The sequence below is a fragment of the Nicotiana tabacum genome, chromosome 14 (assembly GCF_000715075.1).
Source record: "Nicotiana tabacum cultivar K326 chromosome 14, ASM71507v2, whole genome shotgun sequence".
Lineage (NCBI taxonomy): Eukaryota > Viridiplantae > Streptophyta > Magnoliopsida > Solanales > Solanaceae > Nicotiana > Nicotiana tabacum.
Window position 1 is genome coordinate 86,020,999 of NC_134093.1, and position 12,045 is coordinate 86,033,043.

At 41.3% G+C, this 12,045-nt stretch overlaps 2 protein-coding genes across 2 annotated transcripts; both read left to right on the forward strand.

The window, feature by feature from the left end:
- Positions 1–402: 402 nt before the first annotated feature.
- Positions 403–1,143, forward strand: LOC142169031 (uncharacterized). Its single transcript, XM_075230218.1, has one exon. It carries the CDS (start codon positions 403–405, stop codon positions 1,141–1,143), a length of 741 nt encoding a protein of 246 aa, XP_075086319.1.
- A 2,429-nt stretch (positions 1,144–3,572) lies between these two features.
- On the forward strand, positions 3,573–4,073 carry LOC142169032 (uncharacterized). Its single transcript, XM_075230219.1, has one exon. The coding sequence runs from the start codon at positions 3,573–3,575 to the stop codon at positions 4,071–4,073; it is 501 nt and encodes a 166-aa protein (XP_075086320.1).
- Positions 4,074–12,045: the final 7,972 nt, after the last annotated feature.

Genomic DNA, 12,045 nt, shown 5'->3' on the forward strand with positions numbered 1-12,045 from the left:
TCTCAAGAGAACAAAACTCGAAGCAAAAAGGAATGCTCCCAAGTGATACAATTGCAAACCCAAAAGGTAATGGGAGTGGTCCAACCTCTCATTGTATGGCAATCACAACTAGAAGTGGGAAACTACTTCAAAGAGAGAATGAACAAGTGGCCGAATTGGAAGATTTTGAATAAGAAGTCGAGGCACAAGTTGAGGTGCCAAATGTTGTTGAAGTTGAAAGACTCCCGAAGAAGGCGAGAACCCAAGAAGTGAACCATGAAGAGGTTAAGGAAAAGGTAATAGAGGCACCAAAAACTCTAGCACCAATTCCTAGACCTCCTCCTCCTTTCCCTCAAAAACTAGCTAGAAAGGTTGGTGATAGCAATTATCATTGAAATTCCATTTGTGGAAGCATTTCAAGAGATGCCGGGTTTTGCTAAGTACTTGAAGGACTTGATCACTAAAAAGAAAACCACCAAGAATGAAGTGGTGAATGTGACTCACCGGGTTAGTTCCATCATTGCAACAACCGCCATCCAAAAGAAAGAGGACCCGTGGACTTTCACTATCCCATGCACGATTGGATTGCGTGATTTTGCACGAGCCCTTTGTGATAATGGGGATAGCATCAATTTAATGCCCCTTGCTATTTACAAGCAAGCAGGATTAGGTATGCCTAGGCCTAGGAGTATAAGGTTGCAAATGGTCGACCGTTCAATAAAGCGACCGGTGGGAATAGTTGATGATGTGCTTGTGAAAGTGGGGAAGTTTCTCCTCCCTGCCTACTTTGTTATTCTCGATTGTGCCATTGATAAAGAGATCCATATCATCTTGGGGAGACCATTTCTTGCTACCAGTAGGGCACTCATGGACTCGGAACGAAATGAGGTCAAGTTCCGAGTTAATGATGAAGAAGTTACCTTTCAAGAAAGTAAGGGTATGAAATTGCCACATGCATACGGGAGTATCTCAGTCATTGATGTTGTTTATGAGGCACATGATATAGTTAAGGTAAAGATAGAAGAGGAATGCCTTGGTGAGGCATTAGTGGCTATTTTGGTGAATTTGATGGTGAGGACATGGAAGGATACGTGGAATCGGAGAATGCGTTGGAAGGGCTTGGGTCCTACACTTATGCACCAAATAAGCTTTCTATTGAATTAAAGAATAGAGTCAATCCTCCCGCTAAGCCTTCAATTATCGAGCTGCATCAACTTGAACTCAAGCCACTTTCGCCGCACTTAAGGTATAAATTTCTTGGCTCTAATGAAACTCTACCCGTAATTGTTTCTTCTTTGTTGAATGATGTGCAGGTTGAACACTTATTGGATACCTTAAGGGAGCACTGACATGCCATTGGTTGGACTATAGCGGATATCTGAGGGATTCCCGCCGAAATTTGTGAGCACAAGATACAATTGGAGCAAGATATCAAACCTAATGTGGAGCATCAAAGAAGGTTAAATCCTTCCATGCAAGAGGTGGTGAAGAAACAAATCATAAAATGGTTGGGTGTCGGGGTTGTCTACCCCATTGCCAATAGTCCTTGGGTGAGTCTGGTGCAATGTGTGCCAAAGAAAGGAGGCATGACCATGATTCAAAATGACAAAAATGAACTCATCCCAACGAGGACGGTGACCGGGTGGAGAGTTTGCATGGACTACCGGAAGCTCAATAGTGCTGCTTGCAAAGGCCATTTCCCTATGCCTTTTATTGATCAAATGCTTGATCGGCTAGCGATAAAGTGCTTTTTATTACTTCTTGGATGGTTACTCCGGCTACAACCAAATCAATATTGCCTTAGAGGACCAAGAGACAACGACATTCACATGTCCGTATAGGACCTTTGCTTTTAGTTGAATTCCATTTGGGCTATGCAATGCCCCGACTACTTTTCAACGATGCATGATGTCAATCTTCTCAGACATGGTGGAGGATTTCTTAGAGGTATTCATGGATGACTTCTCTGTAGTTGGTGATTTCTTTGAGCATTGCCTTGACAACCTTAGGCAAGTGCTCAAAAGATGTGAGGAAACAAACCTTATGCTCAATTGGTAAAAATGTCGCTTCATGGTGGACGAGGGTATTGTTCTTGGCCACAAAATCGCCAAGCAAGGCATAGAGGTTGATCGGTCAAAGATCGAAATCATTTCCAAGTTTCCTCCTCCCACTTCGGTAAAAGGTATTTGGAGAGTTTTGGGGAATGCCCGTTTTTTAGGAGATTTATCAAGAACTTCTCAAAAATTACAAGTTCCATGTGCAAGCTCCTTGAAAATGATGCTAAGTTTGAGTTCGATGAGAAGTGCCTAAAAGCTTTTAAGGAATTGAAAGCAAGGCTCACCACGACACCTATTATTGTCACACCCGATTATTCTCTTCCATTTGAACTCATGTGTGATGCCAGTGGTATGGATATTGGAGCGGTGCTTGGTCAACAGTATAACAAGATTCTTCAACCTGTCTACTACGCAAGCAAGACATTCAATGGTGCATAACTGAATTATACTGTAACTGAGCAAGAACTGCTTGCTATTATCTATGCTTTTGAAAAAATTTGGGCTCTAAAGTTATAGTCTACACCGAACATGCTGCCCTCCGCTACCTTATGGCGAAGAAGGATGCTAAACCAAGATTGATTAGGTGGGTTCTTTTGTTACAAGAGTTTGACTTCCAAGTCAAAGATCGGAAAGGAACAGAGAATCACATTGCGGATCGCTTATCTAGGCTTGAAGATGCAGGGAGACCAAAAGAAGATCTTGAAATTAATGGTGCCTTCCTAGATGAACACTTATTGGCAATATCTAGCACCTCCACTCCTTGGTATGCCGACATCTCTAACTTCTTGGTTAATGACCTTATCCCCAATGGATTGGAAGCTTATCAAAAGAAAAAGTTCTTGCGGGAGTGTAGGCAATACTATTGGGAGGAACCCTTTTTGTACCGGATTTGCACTGACAACATCGTTCAGCGTTGTGTTCCGGAAGATGAGGTAATTCAAATTCTCAAAGCGTGTCATGACTCCCCAGTTGGGGATCACCATGGTGGAAATCGTACTACGGAAAAAGTGCTTGAATGTGACTATTATTGGCCATCGATCTACCAAGATGCAAACCAAATGGTCAAGGCATGTGATCAATGTCAAAGACAAGGGTCAATATCTAGAAGGCATGAGATGCCTATGAACTTTGTGATGGAGGTCGAGATCTTTGATGTGTGTGGGGGATAGATTTCACGGGTCCCTTCATAAGCTCTTACAGCATGACATATAACTTGGTGGCAGTAGATTATGTCTCCAAATGGGTCGAGGCAGTTTCCTTGCCGAACAATGAGGAAAGAAGTGTAACCGCCTTCTTGAAAAAGAACATATTTACTCGGTTTGGAACCCCAAGGGCGATCCTTAGTGATGGGGGTTCTCACTTTTGCAACAAAAATTTTGCCGAAGTTAAGCACAAGGTGGTCACGTCTTGTCATCCTCAGTCAAGCGATCAAGTTAAAGTCTCCAACCAGGAGATCAAAAATATTCTAGCAAAACCGTTAATGCAAACAGGAGCGACTGATCAAATAAGCTAGATGATGCATTGTAGGCCTATCGAATGGCATTTAAGACACCCATTGGCACCTCACCATACCGGTTGGTATTTGGTAAGGCTTGTCACTTGCTAGTGGAACTTGAACACAAAGCCATGTGGGCATTGAAAAAGTTAAATCTTGACTGGGCCGAAGCTGCTAATCTAAGGATGACACAACTCATTGAGATGGAAGAGTTTCGTTTCCATGCCTACGAAGAAAGAATAAAGTTTGTTCATGACAAGATGATTTTGAAGTGGGAATTCAAATCTGGTGACTTGGTCTTACTCTTCAACTCAAGATTGAAATTCTTTCTGGGCAAACTCAAATCCAAATGGCCGGGCCCGTTCAAAGTTGTGAGTATGTCTTCCTATGGTGCTATTGAATTAGAATCCGAGGACGGGACTCGAACTTTTAAAGTAAATAGACAAAGAGTCAAGCATTATCTCAGAACCAATGGAAAAAGGCAACTGGTAGAACAATTCGCACTCAAGGATGGTCCTATACCAATCCCCACCACTGATTAGCCAAAATAAGGGCAACATCGTCGTGCCGCGACGTTAAATCAAGCGCTTCATGGGAGGCAACCCATGTGTTGGTAACATTTTTTGGTTAGATTTTAATTTTGGTAGGTTTATTTGTAAGTGTTGAACAATTTAACATGTGTGCTAGACTACAGGTTACCCAAAATACAAAGAAATAGGATGCAAAGGCAGAAGAAAAATAAAGGAAAACAAGCTGAGCTTCAGCTGTTGTTCTGCGGCAACATATGCGGCTGCATAAAGGGTTCGCGGATCGCATAATGGTTGCAGATACAAGCAGAACACCATTCAAATTGGGCCTTAAAATGCAGAGAAAATTCAACTTCTACGGCCCGCAAAATCATTCTACGACCGCAGAGTGGGTCGCAAAACGGTTGCGCACTACCTAGGTAGTAACCCATCGCAAAACACATATGCGGCCTCTTAATACGTTATGTAATAGTCTTTTTATCGCAAAATCCTCAGGTATTAAACCCTACTTCTTTCTCTATCTCATTTCCATTTATCGTCTCTAATCTCACACACCGAGGCACGAAATATAACACAAAAGAAAAATACTAAGAAAAATAAAAAGAAATTGAAAAGAAAGGCTCACCTTGCTCGCGATTCACACCAAATTGGCTTGCTCGATCGTCTGACATCTGGTATGTAAATTTCCAACATTTCTCTTGCTCAGTTAAGTTAAAGATTGTCGTGTTCTTTCAGTCGCCTCATTCTCCCCTCTCATTTATGATACCCTTCTCTATATACCAACTTCTTGTCTTTTGAAATATGTTTTGTGGGTCAATCAAAATTTTGGGGGTTAGAGTTAGGGCTACTGATTTGAGTCTGGGGATTGGTGATTTGTGAAAATTTACATTAAGAATTATTAGGCTAAGCATGAAATCGACCTGATGTTGAGTGTGTCTAATGGTCTCTCACAATTTGTGCTTTAGCTGCTTAGCGTTGCATAATGTTGCCCGTGAGTGTGATTATGTGGAGAAGATGATCTCTGCGGTCCGCATAACTGATTTGCAGTCCACAACATCATTGCATGTTTGGGTGTTGCGAAAACAACTATGGTGTTCAGTTTGCGGCTGCAGAATTGGTTTGCGGACCGCATAATAGTCGCAGACATAAGAAGAATCAAGCTAAGTTCAAAATGCGACCGATCTGTGGTCGCAAACTTGTTTTGCGACCACTTCTGCTACCCGCATAAGTTTTTTGCTTCTGATAGGTCATGTTATGCGTTATGGTTTGCGGTCCGCAGAGTTATTCTGCGATCGTATAAAGGCTCGCAGAACTTTTTTTTTTCTTGTCTCTAATTTCTTTACTATATGGTACACATGCCTTACCATGTACTCATATCACATTAATTGGCATGAATAGCACCAAAGAAATCCCTAGAAACACGAACACCCACCACTCGAGGAAAGAGACGAGCTGCAGCTTTAAGCCCACAATCACATCAATCCCAACGCAAATAGCCTAGCACACCTAGAAATTCATCTGAGCCTACCTCCCAGCCTGAAGAGGAGGAGGCATAGTTTGAAATTGTGCCACCAGTTGACCTCCAGGATGAAGCACGCAGAAAGAGTGGTGAGGATCTCAGGTTCAGGATCACCGGCTCTTGGACTCTGTATAGAGATGGCCTAGCAAAAAGCAAGATCCTCGAAGAAAAGCAGCTGAGTTTGAACGGTCTTAAAGAACAATACCCCCATGTGCTAGAAAATATCCAAAATAGGGGATGTGAGTTCTTCACTAAGGTTCCAATGGAGTACAACGAGACTTTTGTTAGGGAATTTTATGCTGCATATACTGCATCCAGGAACTCAGAACAAAAGAGAAACTGTAGATACTTGACCTCTATCTTAGTCCGAGGAGTTGAAATACTCTGTGATTCCCACTCAATCAACGATGTATATTTCAAAGAGTGGAAACCAGGCATGGTAGAATTTGATGCAAAGATTGCAAATAAGGAATCTGAGCGTGCTTGGGTAGCCTCTGTCATAGCCAAGGGAACTCTACCCTGGATTGAACGGGGCCAGAAGATTCACAAGAGGGATTTAACCCAAGAAGGCCGGTATTGGCTAAGTTTTGTCTGTTCTCATATAATGCCTACGACAAATGAGACTGATCAGTATCGAGAAAGCAATCCGCATTGCTTGCATCATGTTTGGTATCAAGATTGATTTGGGAGAGCTTATATTCCCTGAGATTGGGGTCCGGTCAAACCAGAAAGAAACGTCGCTCCCTTTTCCATGCTTAATCTATGCTTTGTGTGAAAATGCAGCGGTTCCTCCATTCCCCAAACATAACCGAATAGGAAAAGCTATTTAGGACAAAGACATCACTCGACACAATGATGCTTCAGAGAAAGTGGTCAAAGATCCACCAAAGCAATCACTCACTCTCCCTCCGACCTCGTCTGCTTCAGCAATACCTGCTGCCTCATCAGGGCCAGACACTTCTTCAGCACCAGCCACCTCCACATCCACTCACAGACCAGCCACTTTGATATCACCTGTCTCACTGCCTACACTCTCCAAGCTTAGTCTACTGGCACAACATGCAAATGCCAAAGTATACAAATTGACAAAAGAGCTTCCATCGCTCATCCATCAAGCATTGGCCCCACTCCAAACCTTAGTAAGTAATATTCAAAAGCAATATATATCATATAAGGATTAACTCAAGCACTTTGAAGCTCGCCTTGAGATGGTTGAGCGAGGAGGATTTGGGGACATGCCTCAACTTAAAAAGGATGTAGCTGAGCTCAAGTCGGAGCTGTATAAGATGCAGACACTAGAGTTCGACTTGACCACCCTTCTTCCGGGGGAAGGGGAGCAGGGAACTGGCACCTCCCACGTACCAAGTCTTGATCTGGATTTCACACACTTCCCGTCAGCTGAGGAGGCACATGCTACTGACATCTCACAAACTCCAGGTTCCGTTGCACACACCAATGCTCATTCAGATGAGGAATTTGGAGAGTCTCATGAGGAAACTGATTATGAGCGGATATTTGAAGAGGGTGATGATCAGAGGGACAACAAAGGCAAACAAGTTGTTGTTGTTACAGAGGAACTGGGTGAGGAGTAGGCGGATGTACAAATAGCTATCGCACACTCCCTTGTAGATATGGTTGCCAGGGCTACTACCACGACCACACAGCCATCATCGGGAGAGGCCAGTAGCTCCCAGCTCCAGGACCCAGCTCTGTAACTGGCGGAGCTTCCTACTTTGGTCCCAGACACCAATGTCCATTCAGAGGATCCACCCATTGCTTCCACAGTGTCAGCTCTCGGCTCCGCAGCTGCCTCAGATATACCAACCTATCCAAGTGCCTAGTGCACCCCAAGAAGCTCCTAAACTTTGCTCTTACTTTTTCAATGCATTGAGGACACTACATGTTTTTAGGTTGGGGTGGGGTAGTCGACTTTTGCAACTGGTATATAAACTCTTAGTCCCAATAGTATAGATTTGTATATAGTAATAAATTCCCCTTGGTTTTTCTTTGCCGGGTTCTTTTCCAAGGGTGTAATAGTAGAACTATGATCGTGGCATGAAACATTTGACTTGTTTTGTGCTATTGTTCTAGATTCAAGCACGTGATAAGTTTTTGTGGAACAAATTGCACCCTTCAAATTTTGTAAATAAATAGTCAGTCATTTTTGTGAAATCGAGGCTCGCTCTTTGACTTTGTGCTTACTTAGAATCTCAAATATCATGTAAGGAAGCCTTGAATTGCCTTGTATTCACTTGAGGACTCAAATTATGCCGATTTGAGAAATTCATGCTTAGTGAGTGGTGAGAATTTGGGTAACTAATGCATGTGCTCAACTTGTAATGTCTAGAACTTGCCCGGTTAGTTTCTCAATGCAAATCTCAGGTTGATGATTGGGTGTTGAAATGATCTTAGGCTCTCTTTGTGATTGTTAACTAATTTTTTACCAAATTGACCTCCCTGGTGCATTTGTTATCCTAGTTATCCCCTATTGAGACTTTAACCTTTCCTTTAGCTACCACATTACAGACCGATCCCCTTTTTTGTGAAATTCCTCCCTTTTTTGAACCCATCCCTCCTTGAATGTTATGAATGAGAATTTAAGCCTAAGTTGGGGGTATTGGTGCAAATTGGGAAACAAAAAGAAGGAAGTGTGTGGAAAAGCTAAGCTTTGTAAGGTTGTGGCGTGTGAAGCGAACAACTAAGTCTAGAGCCATCATACCCAAAGCAAAAGGCTTTACATTCCCTCAAACTATGAAATACTCATTTCAAAAAAATAAAAAATAAAATAAATAAATAAATTTGGAGTGGTGAGGGAACGCGGTAAGTCAAGTAACTAGGGAGCAGTCATGAACTACAAGGTGGGTTGATAGTAGCAATTAGATATCAACAAGAGCATTGTATGCTAGTCGAGAAAGAATGTGTGTAGCATTCAAGGAGGGTTCATTTACTATTTTCCCAAACATTCATCTAACCCATCCCGAAGCCTATACTACAACCCTTAAAAAGTCCTTTTTTTTATCTACAACCAATTACTCCTGAGGTAGCAATGAGTTAAAATAAGGGCAAGCATATGGACTGATACTTGTAGCACTTAGCCTTCTTTCTGAGTGCAAGAGTGTTTGATTATATCCCCTGTACATATTTGTTTAGTTGGGGATTTTGTTTGATGTGAGCACGCATGAATTTCAAGATTTAGCATAAGTTAGGCTTCTTGAAGTAGGATACAAGTGCATATCTAGCTATGGGTAGCACTCTGTCATTGCTCTAGAGGCTCAAAGCTCACAAACTGATTATTCGAACTGTTAAATGATATTTATCCTCAAAGATGGGTGAATAAAAGAAGTTACATGCTTGTTAGCTAACAGCCAGCACCATCCATAGTCACTGCTACTTTGTGATCAGTCGGAAGTAGATTAGTATTTGGTCGGTTGACATTTTAGTTGCTTGACGGCAAGAAAGAGTCTAAGTTGGGGGTGTTGATGTGCCGTAGAAATGCGTCACTTTTGATACTAATTACATAGACTTTAGCTCATCTTTTAAAGCATTATAAGTCATTTCTTATGTAGTTTTGGTGTTTTACAGGAAACCAGACTTGAAGAGCCAAGACCATTAAAAAGATGACAAAAACCCATGGAAAGGCAGAAATGCGGCAGGTCTGCGACTGCAAAAGTGATGTGCAGACCGCAGACCCATCGCAGAGTGAAGAAGATCATCCCAGTTTCTGAGAGTCAATTCTGCGATCCATTGTGCGGTCGCATAACTCTTGTGCGGACAGCATAGTGATCGCAAAAAGGAGTTCCAGTAAAGATGACTTTGCGGTACGTTATGCAGTCGCGAAACTATTATGCGGACCACATAACCAAAATGCGATGGAAAACTGGAAAAGTTTGTGATCAATTCTGCGGTGAAAATGAAGATGTGCGAACCGCGAAAGCTTTCTGCGACCCATTCTACAGTCGCAGACTTGATCAGCATGATCATGTTTTTTCACTTTTTGACCACGAATTTTAGACCATTATAAATAGAATGATTAGGGTTTTTGTGAAGTATCTGGTCTTACATAGAGAGGCTAAACTTAGGGCATTGAATGCACCATTATTTTGGAAGTTTTTGAGAGATAATCTAAGACTTTGTCCACATTTGTAAACTTTATGACTTTATTTATTACTTTTTTCTTATATTCTAGTATGAGTAGCTAACTTTAAATACTAAGGCTGTGAATCCTAAGTGGGTGTAAGGTTAATGGGTGTTTAACATTGAATATATATATATATATATATATATATATATATATATATATATATATATATATATATATATATATAATGGTTGGTTGATTTTTATTCATTTCTCATACTTCATTTATGGTTGATGGTTGCAAACATTGACTAGTGTCAATTCACTCTATCTTTACTTAGAAAAGTGGGTTGGGTTTGGTAAAATTATATAGCACGAACTCAAGGCTTTAAACCTTATTTAATAGAATCGCTTAGGGATAAGTGGGTTCTACTTGGCATAAATTGGTTGTTCTTAATTGTAACTTTTTTATATTTGGGAAAATCATAAAGAGAAAATACTACCTAATTATTAGAAAATATTGGGTAGTCATTTAGGAACCATTTGCATATCAAAGGACCTTCCATTAGAAATACATAATATTAACACCAATAGCATTACATTCCATTGATGGGGACACAACCTTGGCTTCTTAATCAAATTAATTAAATTATCCTAACAAAATAGCTTTTCTTGACAATTCACAATTACAAAACTCTTTTTAAACTAACGGAGTAGAATTATGGCTTAAGTCAAGTTTCACACTATTCAAGTAATCTTTTTACACCTATTCCTTGTGGGATTCTGTAACGACCCGGCCGGTCGTTTTAAGTATCACAACCTCGTTCCCCTATTTACTGCTCAATTTATGCCTTGCAGTTGATTTATGACTTATCGGGTTAGTTGGTTCGGGTCCGAAAGGATTTCAAAGATGAACCCGGAGGACCAGGAAAAGACTTCATTTGTCACCATATATGGAACATATTGTTATAATGTGATGCCCTTCGGGCTAAAAAATGCGGGGGCTACTTACCAACACCTAGTAAATAAAATGTTCGAAGAACAAATAGGTAAATCAATAGAAGTTTATATTGATGACATGCTAGTTAAATCCCTGCGCGCAGAGGACCATTTGACCCATTTGCAAGAAACGTTCGAAATTTCGAGAAAATACAACATGAAGCTCAACCTCAAAAAATGTGCTTTAAGGGTCAGTTCGGGCAAGTTCCTCGGCTTCATGGTGTCAAACGGGGAATCGAGATTAACCCCGATAAAATCAAGGCCATCAAAGACATCGTCATTGTTGACAACGTGAAAGCCGTACAAAGGCTAACGGGTCGGATTGCAGCCTTAGGTCGGTTCATTTTGAGATCATCTAATCGAAGTCACAAATTTTTCTCTCTACTCAAAAAGAAGAACAATTTTGCTTGGACCCCGGAATGCCAGCAAGCATAGGAGGAAAAAAAAACGATATCTATCAATCCCACCACTACTTCACAATCCAAAAACAGACGAAAAACTTTGCTTGTACTTGGCAGTATCGGAAATTGCCTTAAGTGGTGTCCTAGTTTGAGAAGAGAAAGGTACGCAATTCCCCATTTATTATATGAGTCGGACCTTAGGAGAAGGGGAAACTAGATATCCGCACCAAGAAAAATTGGCACTTGCACTGATAATCGCCTTTAGAAAGTTAAGATCGTACTTTCAATGTCATCCCATATGTGTATTAACTACTTACCCGCTTCGTAATATTTTGCACAAGCCCGAGCTATCAGGCCGATTTGCCAAATGGGTCGTCGAACTAAGTGGGTACGATATCGAGTATCAACCCCGTACGGCCATCAAGTATCAAATTTTAGTAGACTTTGTGGCCGATTTCACGCCAACCCTCGTATCCGAAGTTGAAAAAGAACTCTTGTTGAAATCGGGTACGTCATCGAGGGTATGGACCCTTTTTACGAACGGAGCTTCGAACATGAAGGGGTCCGGGCTAGGCATAGTTTTGAAATCACCCACGGGTAACACTATTAGGCAATCTATTAAAACTACCAGGTTGACTAACAACGAGGCCGAGTATGAAGCCATGATTGTAGGTCTCGAGCTAGCTAAAAACTTGGGAGCAGAAGTCATTGAAGCCAATTCTGACTCTTTGCTGGTGGTAAGTCAAGTAAGCAAAACCTTTGAAGTTTGAAAAGGTAGAATGCAAAGGTATTTAGACAAACTGCTTGTCACTTTGCACCATTTCAAACAATGGATTTTACGGCATGTTCCACGACAACAAAACAATGAAGCCGATGCACTTGCGAATTTGGGATCGTCGGTTGAGGTAGATGACTTAGGCTCGGGGACTGTCGTTCAACTTTCTAGATCGGTAATCGAAGAAGGTCACGCCGAGATAAATTCTACAAGCTT

Excerpts from the sequence above, each read along its gene's own strand:
- LOC142169032 (XM_075230219.1), top strand. The coding sequence starts at position 3,573 with ATGGCATTTAAGACACCCATTGGCACCTCACCATACCGGTTGGTATTT.
- LOC142169031 (XM_075230218.1), top strand. The coding sequence starts at position 403 with ATGCCGGGTTTTGCTAAGTACTTGAAGGACTTGATCACTAAAAAGAAA.